This window comes from Nematolebias whitei, chromosome 20, assembly GCF_014905685.2.
Source record: "Nematolebias whitei isolate Nwh7 chromosome 20, NemWhi1, whole genome shotgun sequence".
NCBI lineage: Eukaryota > Metazoa > Chordata > Actinopteri > Cyprinodontiformes > Rivulidae > Nematolebias > Nematolebias whitei.
Genome location: NC_056517.1, coordinates 35,492,848 through 35,510,075, shown reverse-complemented (window position 1 = coordinate 35,510,075; position 17,228 = coordinate 35,492,848). Strand labels below are relative to the sequence as shown.

The 17,228-nt window shown below is 40.1% G+C and overlaps 1 protein-coding gene across 2 annotated transcripts in view; it reads right to left on the bottom strand.

The window, feature by feature from the left end:
• Positions 1-17,228, bottom strand: part of bmp6 (bone morphogenetic protein 6) — a 72,002-nt gene that overhangs the window by 10,807 nt on the left and 43,967 nt on the right. For both annotated transcript variants that reach the window (XM_037694079.1, XM_037694080.1), the window contains exons 2-4: positions 13,561-13,753; positions 10,626-10,774; positions 8,971-9,168 (exon numbers count right to left, since the gene is read on the bottom strand). In XM_037694079.1, coding sequence (XP_037550007.1) covers positions 8,971-9,168; positions 10,626-10,774; positions 13,561-13,753 — 540 coding nt within the window. The remainder of the gene's footprint in view (positions 1-8,970; positions 9,169-10,625; positions 10,775-13,560; positions 13,754-17,228) is intronic.

The window sequence follows — 17,228 nt, the reverse complement described above, 5'->3', positions numbered from 1 at the left end:
CGGACGGATGGATGAATGGATCCATTGATGGATAGATGGATGACTGGGTGGATGGATGTATCCATGGATTTATGGATGAATGGATGGATTCATTCATGGATGAATGGATCCATTGATGGATGGATGGATGGATGGATGGATGGATGGATGGATGGCTCCACGGATCCAATGATGGATGGATGGCTCTCCTACGATGGAAAACCTCCAGAATATCAGAGCTTAAAAACAGTGTCGATGACAAATAATAAAAATCTGGCTCAAATCTGCCTACCTTCATTTCCAGTAGATTAAATCTGAAAGGCAGAGTGAAGCTGCCAACGTGGGTACAAAATGTGGCAAAGTGGGTACAATGTGGGCAACAAAACAATGTGCACCATATTAAGCTGTGTGCATAGTTTTCAGAAACTGGCCACTCAAAACGTGGCCGCACAGCTTGCTGTTTCTTGGTTGTAAACACTCGAGGTCCGTGAGACTGCAACTGAAAATGTTATTTTTTTACAATGTTCAGGCACCAACATTCTTGTTGGTACGTCCCTGTCAGTCCCCCAGTCTGGACCCCTCTTTGGTAAGACTGTCTCAGACCCCGTCAGGACGTAACTGGGGGGGGAACACTGCTCCCCAACAAACACAAGCTCTTTGATTTTTAAGTTTTAAATGAGACGTCTGATAAACCAAACAAGTTCTAAGCTAACGGAAACCTTCTATTGGGTTTAGAAAAACCCACGAAAACAGTTTCCCCGGCCCCTCTGCGAGGACGGAAAAGCTGTAAATTATATTTATCGCGAGTTGTTCCGAAAACACAAAAATTAAGCGGAACCTTTTCCAACGTTGGAGACATAACAACTTGTTTCAACCCAAGCAGGTCACCGTGTCCCAACCTGCTCGCCTTTACAAACTCATCCAGCTCCAGTTTTACGACTTTCACATCAATTTTAAAGTTTTCTGCAGATGTACCTACCGGTAGTCATCTTCTTTGACCAAAACTGAAGTGAGTCCCAGCAGCCATGCAGACATGAAAGCAGGATGATGGTTTTTTTCTTATTATTTTCCCTCCCTTCAACCTTTTGACTGAAGTTTATCTTTCTTCCTGTCTTTCATCACAGAGGTTATTAAACCCTGCGAGGGCGCTCCGCCATGTCTAATTACTCCAGCGGTAAACAAAAGGAGCTCGGGTGGAGCGAGGAGAAGAGAGGAGTGACAGATGAGAAAACACAGCTGGCCGAGCGCCGTGTTATTATAATTCTTTAAGCGATACCGTTAGCTCTTTTAGCTGCGCAGCTAATGACCGGCTAGGGCTAATTACAGGCCGGGCCTGGACGTAGCACTCCTTCCTCGGGTGGTTAACCTCCCCCGCAGCCAAAACTCAACTCTCATCACTCAGTTTTCTTTAACCACTGAACGTGTCAAATTATCTTTAAAGGTGTCAGATTGTTCTTTAGGTGAGGAATACAAGCGCTTTTTAAAAAATTTGAACACATCAAGAAAGGCCATCTTTTATTTTAACCTGCTTAACATAACAGGATTTAATTTTTTTAAATAAAAACAATCACTTCTCTGCAAAACGTGTAAAGGAAAGAGTGTAAAAAACACTGATGCTCGAAAACGTCACTCATCTTTTATGACCTGGAGAATATTTATTTTAAATCTACCATGCTTTAATAGTGGCCCAAAACCTTCAAAATGCCAGTTTCAAAGTAAAGTTTTCTCTTTTTCTTTTTATCATCGCCCACATTTTTACTGTTAAGGGGAAGGAGATAAAGTTTTAAGACTGTCTGTTAGTAAATAATCTCACAAACTGCATGACTTTGACTAGACAAGGACGTTTCATCTCATTAACCTTTGGAGGCAACGCATTTCAAGATGGCCGCCACAGTCCACTGATTTTAGCAAGTGCAAAAATGTCTGTAATACAGACGATTTTACGGATTTAGAGCTAAAATTTGGCATGGCGCTGCTCGAGACTGATCTCCAAAATACTTACCGACTGATTATGAGAACTTAGTTTAAAAGGTTTGAAATTTACAATTATCCCCGACTCTGTTAGCAAAATATCTCATAAACCACTTGTTGGATATTAAAGAAATTTTTAGAACTTAATTACTTAATATACCTCTAAACGTCCCATTTTAAAGATGGCCGCCAGAGCTAACAGATCCTACGAAACACAAAAAACGGTTAAAATTTAGTCAGTTTTACAGAAACTGAGCTAAAATTTAGTGTGGTAGTAGCTGAGCGTCATCTCCAACACATACTCTGTGTAATGTCACGTGAGAGCTGACACAATGTAGTTTTTTTACTAAAACAGCCGAAGACCTTCCAACATGAAATGAAAAGCAGCGCACACTATTGTGATCCATTACGTTTTTCAGCATCTTTCTTGTTCCACAGTTTTTGTACTATTTCAACAAACCATAAATCAAAACGTTCAGCTCTTTCAGGACAATCCTGCTATGACTTTTGGTATTGGTGCAACTTTAGCTTGTTGAAATATTTAGCCTTTTCTGCCACTTTTTTCTCATAGAAAATGAACTGAGCTCATTTTACATCCTTCATTTCTTTAGATGTGTTTACAACCTTTACTGCTCCTTTCACATTTTGTTCCACTCCAGCTTCTTTGTGCAAATTTAAATCTTTTTTTCAGCTACTTTCAGCTACTTTCAGCTGAGGTTTTTTTTTTTCTGTTGTTTTGTGCTCATTTCTTTCTACTAACTATAACATTTTTGGGCTTCTTCTAACTTCTTTCTGCTAATTTCAGCTTGTTATGTTCCTTTCAGCTTATTCATGCAAGTTTCAGCTTTTTCTGCTATTTCAACTATTTAGCTGTTTTTAATGTTAATTTTAGCTCCTTCTTTTTTTCTTTTTGACTAATTCCACAATTTTTGCACTCATTTCAACTTTTTTCAGCCCAATTCATCAAAGATGTGCTCTCTCCACTTCATTTTGGTAAGTTAAGCTTCTTTCTGCTTCTTTAGCAACTTTTCAGCTGTTTTGACAAATTTCAGCTTTTTTTCAAGATAATTTCCACTTTTTTTCCTCATTTCGGCTTCTTTCAGCAACTGTGTTGTTTCTGCGTTCATCTGCTAATTTAAGCTTGTTCTACCTTTTCAGCTACCTTTTTTAAGCATTTTTAGCTAATTTCAGCTGTTTTCAGTTAAATTCAAGTTTTTCGTGGTAATTTCTGCTGCTTAAGCCTAATTAACTTATTTATGCTAATTTCAGCTTGTTATGCTCCTTTCAGTTTTTCTCTGCTATTTTCAGCTTTTTTCTGCTATTTCAGCTACTATTTAGTTGTTTATGTGCTCAATTTAGCTTTTTCAGCTTATTCCAGATTTTTGTTTAGCTCACTTCTGCTTCTTCTACTAACTTCTGGTAGTTTAAGCTTATTTCAGCCTTTTCAGCAATTTTTGCTAAATTCAGCCTTTTTTTTTTTTTTAGCTTATTTCCTATTTTTTTGTGTTCATTTCTGTTTATATAAACCTAATTCAGCAAGTGTGCGTTCTTTCTGGTTTCTTCTGCTATCTTGGGCTTGTTCTTCCATTTCAGCATGTTTTTTAAGCTAATTTCAGCTGTTTTTCAGCAACTTCTTCAGCAATAATCATTCACACTGCATTTTCACAGGAAAGGCAATTTCTCTAGTTTCACATTTATTTTACAACTCGAACTGACTGAGCAAAATCTGATGCACATCAGAAAAGAGGATGTACGTTTATAAAAAAAAATCAACCGCGTAACCACACGGGTCAGGAAAAAGTTTATCAGGTACAAAGGAAAACGTTCTTTTCCAGTCATGAGGAAGAAAGTTTTTCTTTCAAACTTCTACGCGGAAGCTCGTGTAGACACAAGTAATTAAAAACAAACACCTTGCTGCCTTCCGGCCTCAGAGCTGATGGTATTTGGAGAACAAAAAAAAAAGGTGTAAGGGTGGGTGAAACGTTCCTTATGACTGGATCTGTGGCGGCCGGAGCAGACGGGGCTGCAGCTCCGTGCCAAACCCAGACTGAAGGACCATCATCTCCACATCTCCCAAGATGGATGCGCTCCTCATCCATCACGGCCTCCTCCTCGTCTCTGGAGTGAGTGAAGCCGTATTGAAAACATATGCCCTCCAGAATTCCTCCCGGATCCTCCCATCCCGTCCGATCCCAGCAGTCCTCGGCTGGGATACTGTAAGGGGTGGTCGTCGGGGGGGGCTCCCGGCTTCCTGTCGTAGAGCTAAATATTTACACTCCCAGTGGTCCCGAGTGGCAGAGCGGAGAAGTCTTGATGTTTCGGGTTATGAAAAGTGTAATATTTAACAGAACGTCGTCACCGGGGCGACTCTTTCAACATGTTTGCCTCACAGAAAATCTTCTGATACAAACAGGAACACAAAGGAAGATTTAGACTTTCAGATGGCTTATTTACAGCACTGTTACAACCAAAACCCATGGGTCCATAGGGTCTAAACGCACCGAACAGATGATTATTTCCACCGTACACGTCGCATCAGTCCAAATATGTCTAATAAAGTGGAAAAATCCATAAATACGTCGCTTCGCCGTACAAGTCGCATCTATTATGCGTCACCGCTGACAACTTGTAAATGTGGATCGAACCCGGAAATGTGGGCCGGTGTTGTGCCAAAAATTGTTTGGCTGCCAAATGGTGGCCGCGTAAGTGTGCATGGGAGGACTTCAACAAGAATTTAACAAGATTAACACTTAAAAACAATTATTTGTTTGCTTGACATTATAGTAAAGGTGTGTCTCAGTTGAACTTTTACTTAATAAATGCACTTTAATGGTCAAATCAGCTGCATTTTGCCGAGGCGGTACAGCGAAATTAAGCTGATTTGACGGTTGCTCCAGGCGAGCTGGACAAAGGTGGCAGGCTATAGCAAGCCGACTGTGTCATTAATATCCACTTTTACCTACTACTAGGCCTGTCACGATAACACATTTTGCTGGGCGATTAATTGTCTCAGAAATTATTGCGATAAACGATAATATTGTTTGAACTTTGACAATAATTAGTAATTATTGTCAAATTTAAGGAGAAATGTTTGTTAATTTGTACAGTAGTATCTTTGGTCAACCACCGGATGGCAATATAAGACTGAACCGAAGGATGGATAGTGAGGGAGCGAGCAGCGTGTCTCCAAGAAAAATGGGAGGGAGGCCCCTTGACGTGACATGGGCTGTCTTTCTTCGGTTCTCAAAACGGCAGAGGTGTGGTTTGAGCTGTTTAGCATAGCATTTTTCATACAAAGCTTTTAATAAAAGAATCAGTAAACAAGTTCTCAGCTTCTTTTTGCAGAGCAAAAACAACTTTTTACACAAAGGCACGGGTTTCAACCGTGAATTTTGGAGCTTCGACAAGAAGGAGGTTTTTTTTCTCCCCGATGTCGGCCTGTTAGCTTAGCTCCTAGCTTAGTTGCTGTTAACAATCCAAAAACGCGATTTTGGATTGTTAAACTGGATTTTAAAGAGAAAAGAGAAAGGGAGTGGTCAGTGAAGAGCACCGGAGTTGAGCCTTGTGTCATCCGGTGTCTTCAGTAGAAAGAGAGAGACACGAAGGAACGATGAAGCCGATAAATGAAAATGAGGTTGATAATTTTCATTTATCATGCGATTAATTGATTTATTGTTTATTGCAGCAGGCCTACCTATTACATGACACAACGGCATGCCATACTAATCGAGTGCCATCTAGCGGCTGAAAATGGTAGTGTTCAGTCAGAATGAATGAAAACAGTCATATCTAAGCCAAAAATTTGTTTATAAATATGGGAAAAAAAATCCATAAATACGTTGCTTCGGCATATAAGTCGCAAGGTATGCAAATTATGCAAAAAAACGGGATTTATAGGTCGAAAAATATGGTAACTAGTTCTCTTACTTTTAATGCCAGCAGTGTTTAACCTGATAACTGAGCAGAAGTTAGCAAATCCTGCCATTTCTCTGACTTTCAACCAGAACAAAAACCCCACTTCCAAAGATCCAAACTATTCCTTTAGGCAAACTAACTGTGGCATAGAATGACAAATTATGAGTTTTATGCTATTAAGTGTCAGCTTTTGTTTACTATTCTTACTGGATAAAATGGTAAAATGTCAGCTATTAGCATCTTGTTTTTACAGAACAGAGTGACTGAAGATGCTACGAACAAACAAAGCAGAACCAACGTATGAAGATAAATTAGTTTTAAAAGTAAGCAAAATTATATTTTTTCTATAGTTTGTGCCACAAAAAAAACTGTGGACTGAACCACTGAAATAAACAAAAAATGGGGTGAGTTTAAAAAATGTCCACATGAAGAATAGCTATAATTATTTTTAAGGTGTTAATTTTAACCGTACATTTCACAAATTTAACATTTTTAGAATCCAATAACGTCCATGTCAGCATGTTTGTTTTAATGTACGGGTTATGATGAGCTACTGTGCCAAGTTACAAATGTGTCTTTTCCCAATAACTCAGGAAATCTAGCGAGGCTCAGACGTCCCAGCTTTTCACCACCCCTGAACGCAGCATTACCTTTGTGAATCTGGAGCGGTGAGAAAGTTTCAAAAGTCACATTAAAGCTGATCCGTGCACTCCTGTTGACTGATCCGTCCACAGATTTGTGCACGTGTATTTGACAAATTGTACGCGCAGAATATTCCTACTTTGCAAATCGAAATGACATTTGAAAAACTGTTTATGCGTTAGCAAATCTTGTAGCACGCATTTGTAAAGCATGCTCGTGGATCTTATCGGATGCATACAAATCTACGCGCTTGTGTGATACCGGTACTTTTGAGACTAATTTATCTTCATACAAACTGAGTATTTGCAGAGAGCAGCAGCGAGGACAAAACCAGCCTGTCCCACAAACACATCTGTTTACCTGCAGATGTTAGAGCCATTACACCGAGTATACGAGGTGAAGAGGAGGTAAAACGCTTCTCGGGCAGCCAGCTGACATGTGATATATTCGCTGCTTTGATTCAGTGCACGGAAGCAAAAAGTGTCATTTTTAGGAGCACAAACTAAACGTTTTAAAAAGTTATCGTTCAGTTTATCAAAGTTCATGCTCAATCATCCAGGTACCAATTCCATTAATGGTCATTCAGTCATTCTATCCGGAGGGCTTCGTCAGTCTGAGGAGTCCCAAGGGAACTGTTTTCCCCACTAAGCAGTACCCTTCTTTAGTGGACCAACCAGTCTGCTAGTGAGAAGATGGTTTCTGGGGGCTGTCCTGTCCCCCGTCGACCCCGTTTGCTCTCCGGATAGAGGGTAAAGCGTCTTTCCAAAAAAATATATATATTTTTTTTTTTTAACTGTCCAGATGACCTGAATGACCATTATTGGATTTTGTACCTGGATGATTGAGCATGAACTTTGATGTCTTGAACCACTTTGGCTGTGGCTGCCTGCCTGGGAGGAGTCAATGGGGGACAGGACAGCCCCCAGAAACCATCTTACCACCAGCAAACTGGTTGGTCCACTAAAGGAGTGCACTGCTTAGTGGGGAAAACTGTTTACTTGGGACTCCTCAGACTGATGAAGCCCTCTGGATACAGAGTGAAATGTCTTTCCACAAAAAAAAAAAACTGTCCAGATGACCTGAATGACCATTATTGGATGATTCAGTTTAGTTTGCAGCTTGTTCACTGATGTGACGGCTTCAACCCAAGAAATTATTTGTTAATTTTCAACTATTTGTTGAAAAGACATGAAGGTTTGACACCAGCATGAGTTTCTGCTACTTTAACTGTTTTGAGACATGGAAGACCCTAATGAAGACAGTTTATGCTTCCCATCAGGTATTCCCATTGCCCGCTCACTACTACAACTCCACTAACATCTGTTTGTATTGTCCACTTTGATCATTTAACACTTTAAATTTACTGGAAACCCACAAAAATCTTTAAACAATCTTCAGTTCTTACTATAAACGGTGACTTTGTGCGTATTGATATTTTTATGACCTTATTTCTTCCTTGAAGATGATAACTCCCCATCAGGTTTTAAGCCTTTAATGCACTTGACTACTTACGGTGCAATTTTAGTCATTTGAACAATTTCCTGGCTCTTCTACTTTATATTTTAAAGGCTTTAGATCATTTTCTCGCTCACTGCCAGGAATGAGAAGCTGCATGGGCCGTGCGGTTTATTGCAAAGTTATCGTCATTGCGATATCGGTGAGCGCATAATCAGTACTGCATTACAGTCATGCAGATCACTTATGGCACGAATTAGAATAACTTGATTAAACATTCACTTTGATGCAACTCTAGGAGAAGCTTCTGTTAAAATCAGGCAAAGATCAAACAAACTGAAGCCTCACAGGAGCGGCTAAGCTGAGTCGTAATTAGATTTAATTTAAAGTACTTGAGAATATCATCAGGATTATCCTTCATTACATCACCTGGTAAGTAGCTACAGTAGCAAACAAGACTGAGGTCAGCTGAAAGGAAAGCAGTGAGGATTGTTACCTCGTTTACAATGGATTCAATTCATGCCACGAGAACATAAAACCCAGCCAGCGTTCACTTATTATTAAACACACGTGCCAATTTATACACTTTTGTATTGGATTTGTAGCCAAACCTTCCCGACGACGGTGAAACTCAGCCTGCGTGGAAAGATCCAGGGAAATCCCCTTCATAAATCACAGGTTTTGTTCCCGTTCTGAACAAAATCAACCATTTCTTACTCGAGGTTCAGATTTTCGAGATGCGGTGCACTTCTCTTAATCCATGGGGGGAAGCTCCAGTAAAAATAAATCATGTAAATAATCCCTGAGCTACAGTTTCCCTCTGATTAGAAGGAGATTCTGCAGGAGTCGGGTTTAATTCGTCAAGGATTTCAAAGAGACCAAACATGTGCTGCCCATCCAGTGAGCTCAACCAGTTCAGCACCAGTTATGGATGTATTCAGGGTATTATAAAAGTTAGTTTTGTGCGTTTACATTCCCATGAGGTTATTTAAGGTTCAGTAGACTGACCTGCGGGGCCCAGACCTCTGGAGGCCCCTCGGGGTTGCGAGGACCGGTTGCGGTTCTGCTGCCGACGTTTCCCGCCGGTGGAGCGGGCGGAGCGGATGTGCACCTCGCTGATTTTAAAGAACGCCACCATGAAAGGCTGCTTCTCCAGAGCGCCGTCCCGTCCTATAAGCCCCGCCTCCTTACAGCTGATGCTCTGCCCTGCTTCACAAAGGAAATGACAATAGTGAACAGGTGCGCAACATTACCTTTCCTCAAGATAGTTCTAATAGTCTGCGAGTTTTATTTTGTAAAAAAAAAGGAATAACAAACGAATGATGGTGTTTTTTTTAATTGTGCGAACGCCGAGTTAATATTCATACTAATCTTGTGTTTATTAATTTTTTTGCTTTTTTTGCCACCCGTATCAAAACCTTCAGCTCATTCAGGAGACGGGTGCTCAGACTTTTGGGCTTTGTAACGTTTTAAACACACTGACATCTCTTCAACCCCTTCAAAACCATTGTTCTCTAACACACTGATTATTTTTGTTTCCTGTGTTACTTTAGCTCCAAACTAGCATTTAAGTGCTTTTAGCTTTTAGCTGTCCTTTAGCTACTTTCAGTTTTTTTTTGCTGTTGTTCTGCTACTTTCAACTTTTAGAAAGCAGAGTGATAGATTTAGTAAGCCTCTTGTCACTTTTAGCTTTTAGGTAGCTTTTGATACTTCTGGTTTTCAGCTAGACTTTTGTAGATTTAAGATTTTAGCTAGACTTTAAAAACTTTTAGCTAGCCCTTTTTATACATGTACCTTTGAGCTAACCTTTTGAAACTTTTAGCTAGCCTTTTTAGTTTTATACGTGTACCTTTTAGATAGCTTTTTGATAGTTTTAGTTAGCCTCTTGTTACTTTTAGCTATTTGCTACTACAATTTTTTTTAAACCTGCTTTTTGCAGGTTTTAGCTTTTAGTTTACCTTTTGCAAATTTAGCTAGCCTCGTCATACATTTAGCTTCTAGCCAACTTTTTGATTCTTTTAGTTAGCCTCTTGTGGCTTTTAGCAAGCTTTTTGTTACTTCTGGTTTTAAACTAGCCTTTTGCAGATAACCATTTTAGCCTTTTAGATTTTAGCTAACCTTCTGCAACTTTTAGCCAGCTTTTTGATACATGTACCTTTTCATACATTTAGCTTCTAGACACCTATTTGATACTTTTAGTTAGCTTCTAATTACTTCTAGCTTTCAGCAAGCCTTTTGCTATATTTAAACTTAAACTTGCCTTTTACTACTTTTAGCTTCTAGCCAACCTTTTGCTACTTTTAGCTTCAAGCTAGCCTTTTGCTACTTTTAGATTCTGGCTAGCCTTTTAATATATTTTACAGCTTTTAGTTTTTTTTGGCTATTTTTGCTACATTTATCTGGTCTTTTGTTACTTTCAGCTAAGCTTTTGCTTTTAATTTCTAGCTATAGCTTTGCCACATGTAGCTCTTAAATGACTTTTAGCTTATACTGTAACTAGCATTTTGCTTCCCAAAATTTTAGCTACTATTTTGTCGTTTTAGCATTTAGCTTCTGTTCTACTTCTTTTAGCTTGAACAGCAGTTTCAGCTTCTTCAGCAGAACCATTCTTGGTGTTGTGTAATGTCTTTAGCTTATCGAGAAGCCCTCGTAGGGACGCTCACCGCTGCTGGTCTCCACGCCGACCTGCAGACCCAGGTTGTGGACCGGACTCATCACCCACAGGTTGCTGGTCGCGGTGATGTCGAACTCCAACCAGCCCTCCTCGGTGGCCCAAAGTCTGCGAGACTCCAGCAGGAACAGATCCGCCTCTCTGAAGCAACACGACAACAAAAAAACAACACGGACTCAAACCTCATGAACGACGGAGATGTTCTCCTGTAACGACAGGAACATTAACGGAAACTGCCGGGACAGACCTTATTCTACTTCACTGTACATCTGACCTCCGAGTCTGCCTCTCTGAGGGTCCGAGAACAGGAAGGAAGTAAAAGTCTGGCATCAAGATGGACGTGTGTTAAGACCATTTGTGTGTGGAGGAGTCAGGAGGAATGTGTGGAGAAGAAGAAGAAGGAGAAGAAGTGTGACTTTTTAATGAGAAGAGAGCATGCGAGTGATAAGAGGGCCCCGTCCTCCTGATGTCCCTGGACAGGAGTAATAACACGGCAGCCGGACCGTCCTTCAGAACCGACATCAAAGCCTCGCAGTCGTCCAGGTGTTCGCCGAAAGCCCCTGCAGTCGTGCGTCTGCAGCCCCGCTTTATTGGTCTGCAACGAGAGCGGTCCTGACGGCGTCGCTGTCAGGTCAGCACGCAGAAGGTTCAGTTCCGTCATCACACGCTGCTCGAAGGGCAGCAGGAGTGCAGTACAGAGCCTGCAGTAGACGCAAATCAGCTGGAACAATAAGGTCAAAGGTCACAGAGGACTCCCTTTAAATGGCTTTGCTTTGCTCAGTGGGAGGCAGAAGATTCTTCTGTGAGTTTTACACGATGGTGATGATTGTTCGTATCTCTTGACAGAATGAATATGGAAGTTTAAGTCCTCGGTAAAAGTTGAACTCCAGGTGAGATGAGCCACAAAAAACAAAAGTAGAATTCTTTGAAGAAAAGCACATGGCTTATCGTCTTGCAGCTGAAAGTCTTAAAAGATCTCACGCAATCGGTTAGTGTTCAAAGTATGCACTGCGGATGACTCTCAGCTACTACCACACCAAATATGAGCACAATATTTGTAAAATTGGCTGAGTTATAGGTAATTTTGTGTTGGCTAATGCCAGTTAGCTTTGGCGATCATCCTGTGTTTGTAGCTGAACATCCAGTAATTACTTTCATTTACATCCAGCCACTGTTTCATGAGATTTTTTGCTAACAGACGGCCAAACAGACACAGGATGTTACAGTTACTTTCACCGTGGCGGGGATAATAAAAACCGCTGGTCAGAGGTTTCAGGAGCCGTCTCTCGTGTGAGGTCTGTCACTTTTCTGGTGTTGTGATCCCTCACATTCCTGACCCGCTGTTAGAGAAACCGCTCCAATCAAATGAGAAGCACAAAGGGTGTCAAGATAATTAAGCACCTTATCATTACGGCCCGGAGCCGAACCAGGAGTTGGGTTTTGACTCAGAGGAGGGGCGCCGGGAAGGTATTTGGCTTCCCGCAGATCGGTTGATTATTGAGCTACAGTTTACGGGGGGGTGGGGGGGATGAAAAAGCAAAATAAGAAGAAAATGCAGAGTGAACGCTGAATGACTGAAGGAGCTGAAACGGAGCTGTTAAAGTTGGAATGATCAAAACAAAGGCTAAACTTAGCTAAACAAAATATACAAGCTGAAAACAGTAACTACAAGCTGAGTTCAGCGAAACAGTAGCTACAAACTAACAGCCAAACCATAGCTACAAGCTAAGACCAGCAGAACAGTAGCTAAAAGCTAAGACCAGCAGAACAGTAGCTACAAGCTAAGACCAGCAGAACAGGAGCTACAAGCTAAGACCAGCAGAGCAGTAGCTAAAAGCTAAGACCAGCAGAACAGTAGCTACAAGCTAAGACCAGCAGAACAGGAGCTATAAGATAAAATCAGCAGAATAGGAGCTAAAAGCTAAGACCAGCAGAACAGTAGCTATAAGATCAAATCAGCAGAATAGGAACTAAAAGCTAAGACCAGCAGAACAGTAGCTATAAGATAAAATTAGCAGAATAGGAGCTAAACGTTAAGACCAGCAGAACAGAAACTAAAAGCTAAGACCAGCAGAATAGTAGCTATATGATAAAATCAGCAGAACAGGAGCTAAAATCTAAGACCAGCAGAACAAGAACTAAAAGCTAAGACCAGCATAATAGTAGCTATAAGATAAAATTAGCAGAATAGGAGCTAAGCGCTAAGACCAGCAGGACAAGAGCTATAAGATAAAATCAGCAGAACAGGAGCTAAAAGCTAAGACCAGCAAAACCATGGCAAAAAGCTAAAATAAGCAAAACTGTAGCTAAGAAGTTAAAACATGCAAAACATCAGTTAAGATCTAAAATTGTATTGAGCATGCTAAACGAGATTTCACAAAGCACAAAGGTTTTCAAATATTTTAAGCCTTTTTTTTATTAATTTCAATTAGAAAAAAATGTAAAATAAAGGTTAATATTTTAAAAAGCATAAAAATGACAAAGGACATAGTTGTGTTTTCTTGAACAAGCTGAACATTTTGATAGCATGAATGGTTAAAATAGCTGAAAGTATGCTGAAGTAGCTTACAAAGGAAACCACACTGCAACTTGCGTGTTTTCACACTCCAGGATGGGCAATGTCAGCTGTAATTATCTTCAAGGTGCAAAACGTAGTCTACAATAATGCAGAAATATGAGATATTTGGTCCCTTTCATCTCCAAATATCTTCAAAAATAAAAGGTCTAACCTTCAAACAGGAGCCCAAAAACCGCAGAATATAGAGACGAAGGAATGCAGCAAATAAGTAGCTCGATACTAAACGAACGTTTTGGCACAAACATACAGAATATATGTTGAATTTATACATTTCTGGTGCCTGCCATACAAAATCATAGCAATGAATGGTAGAGCAAACACAAAAACAGAAGATTGTTGTTTGGTTTACCTGTCGGGATGCTCCTTCACCACCTGGTAGACTTTGAGCAGGAAGGTGTCGTTGCGGAACGCCCCGCTCACGCACTCCTTGTAGAGGCGAAACTCGGCGGCGGTGACGGCCTCGCCCTCTGGGATCTGGGACAGGTTGAATTTAAACTCCTTGTGGTGACGGCGCTGCAGGGAGAGCTCCCTGTCGAACTCCACTAGGAGACGGAAACAAACAAGTTTACGTCAATTTCTGCTGAAGCATTTTAGTTAGGAACCTAACTTGCCTAACCTAAGATTATTTACGAACAAACACACAAACGCAACACTTGTTTGTTTGTTTTTTGCTCCCATTTTTCATGAGCTGAACTCAGAGATCTAATTTTAAGATGTACACAAACGGCCTTTTCTCTCAAATACTGTCCACAAATTTGTGTAAATCTGTGTTGGTGAGCGCTTCTCCTTTGCCAAAATAATCCATCCGCCTCACAGGTGTGGCATATCAAGGCGCTGATTAGACAGCATGATTGTTGTACAGGTGTGCTTTAGGGTGACCACAACAAAAGGCCACTCTAAAGTGAGCTCATGAAAAAATGGGAGCAAAAACCAAAGTGCTGTATTTATATTTGTGTTCAGTGTATTTACCCCATAGAGAGATACATGGAGATCTTTTCAATTCCTTCAATAACATCCTCTAAAACTGCTTCAGCTCTAGTTTTGTCTTCTCCTGGTACTTTAAGCTCTTAGCTAGTCTTTTGTTAACTTTAGCTTTTAGCTCTCATTCTGTTGCTTTTAGCTACAGTTTTACTGCTTTTAGCTACTGTTCTGCTACTTACAGCTTTTATGTATGGATCTGCCATCTTTATCTTTAAGCTAGCCCTTTGTTATTTTTGGCTATTGACCATCATTCTGCTGCTTTTACCTACCATTTGTCTGCTATTAGCAACCGCTTAGCTATCTTTGGCTTTTAGCTCCTGTTTTGCTGATTCTAGCTAATATTCTACATATTTGAGCTACTGTTCTGCTTCTTTTAGCTTTAGCATCTGTTGCTAACTTTAGCTACCAATTTATCTATTTAGTTTTTGCATTCGTTTCACTAATTTTAGCTACTGTTTGGGTCATTTTAGCATCTGCTTTGGTCATTTTAGCTACAGTTTGGGTCATTTTAGCTACTGTTTGGGTCATTGCATCTGTCTGGGTCATTTTAGCTACTATTTTGGTCATTTTAGCTACTGTTTGGTCCATTTTAGCTACAGTTCGGGTCATTTTAGCATCTGCTTGGGTCATTTTATCTACTGTTTAGCTAATTTTAACTACTGTTTTGGTCATTTTAGCATCTGTTTGAATCATTTAGCTACTGTTTGGATCATTTTAGCTACAGTTTGGGTCATTTTACTACAGTTTTGGTAATTTTAGCTACTGTTTGGGTCATTTAGCTACTGTTTGGTCATTTTAGCTACTGTTTTTGTCATTTTAGCTTCTGTTTTGGTCATTTTAGCATCTGTTTTAATCATTTAGCTACTGTTTGGGTCATTTTACTACAGTTTTGGTAATTTTATCTATTGTTTGGGTCATTTAGCTACTGTTTTGGTAATTTTAGCTACTGTTTGGGTCATTTAGCTACTGTTTTGGTAATTTTAGCTACTGTTTTTGTCATTTTAGCTACAGTTTGGGTCATTTTAGCATCTGTTTTGCTAAATTTCCTCACTGTTTTGCTTATTACGGTTTTACATATTTAGCTACTTTTGAGACTGTTTTACTGATTTTCCCTTTAGCATCTAATTTGCTAAAACATTAACATCAGTTTTTCTCCTTTTAGCTTTTAGCTACTGTTTTGTTGTTTTCTTTTTTTACTTATTTCAACAAGCTTACTTCCGTTATAATTATGTTCATGTTTGCCTTTTTTTGCTTGTTTGAACTAAAGTTGTTTTAACTCACTTTTAGCTTCTTTTTTAGCACGTTCTATGAACTCATTCAGTTTTCAGCATTCACTCTGGATTTTTGCAGAAAACGCAGTTTCTCAAGCTGCATTTTGAAACGTCTTAAGAAACTCGTCTGTAAGTTTTGACCCAAATAAGACTAAAGTATATGTTTACAAACAGTCTTTCTGTTTAAATGCCCAGCAGTGAATGATGAGCGGATATCCCTTTCACAGACCCGGCTCTGAGGTCGACCACGGAAGTCTTTAAAGCATGTAAAACATGTGATTTATACATAAACTCTAATAGGTTTTGTGGTTTCCACTCTCCCAAAATAAATCCTTCTTATCATCAGCTCCAAGCTGAGTCCCATGTTGTTGTATTTTTCCAGCAGAAACAAACAGACCTTCTGCGGCCGCTTTGTAAACGACGTGAAATGACAAAAATCAACACACGCCGCCTCTGTTCTGTTTTTAGACGCAGCGTGCGCCATAATGATAATGTGCTCTTTGAGAAACTGGTTTCCATCTCAGCTGGATTTCACTCCCACAGCAGAGGGTAAAGCTTGGCAGACACTGGACGTGAATAAAAATGGACGTTTTTACGGTTTTTAATGTTTACACAAACACCGGGGAACATCAAGCAACACGACTGTTTTGTTACAACTGTTTGGATTATTTCCTCGTATTCAGCTCAGCTCTCATGCAGCGTCCGAGTCAATCACTTCCTGGTTGACCATGCTTGTTCTAGCCTCCGTGCTAAGCTAACTAGCTCCTGGATGTAAACAGTGTTTGAGAAATAAATCAACTACCTGCTTTGCTAACTTTTAGTGGACAAAACGCTTGATGAAGCCAACAGAACCACATCGTCTGCAAAAAGGACGAATGAAATCGGACTATTTTTGTGTGCACAGCGTGCAAAACTGTATTCTAGGCCAAACATATTATTGCATTGCCCACCTCCGCCTGGTTTGTTACCACCTTGGCAGCGTTTATAATATTTTTCGACTGGCAAACACTTTTAACACGAGCAAAGATTCAGACCAGTTTATTTAAAGTTAATCAGCATCAACGTGGACATGAAAGCTCTCTAGAGTCGGACAACTCTCTGACTTTTTTATTTATAAAAACTTTGTCATGCAGATTTAAAGAACATGTTCAAAACCGGGTGGCACAGTGGCTCAGATGGCTGAGCTGTTGCCTCTCAGCAAGAAGGTTGCCGGTTCAAACCCCAGCCCGGGACCTTTCTGCATGGAATTTGCATGTTCTCTCCGTGCATGCATGGGTTTTCCTCCCACAAACCAAAAACATGCATGTTAGGCTGATTGGTAACTCTGAATTGTCCCTAGGTGTGAGTGAGAGTGAATGGTTGTTTGTCTCTATGTGATAGATTGGAGACCTGTCCAGGGCGTCCCCCGCCTCTCGCACAGTGATGGCTGGACATGGGTACCAGTGACCCGGCTACCAAAAAAGGAAGAAGCGGGAAAAGATGGATGGATGGATGGATGGATGGATGGATGGATGGATGGATGGATGGATGGAAATTAATTAATGTTGATGGTGAAAAAACATCAGTTTAGCTCTAAAGCTTTCAGTCCTTGTGTTTCACTTTTTAATTAAGGTTTTTCTGCTAAACTTTGTTGCACACGATTAAAAAAAGAGTAACACTTGGAAAACCTAATTTCTGTAAGATCAGTCTCTAATTAAAGTAAAATCTGCCCTCTTAAGATGGATATACCATATATAAACATATACATATCATTATATATATATAT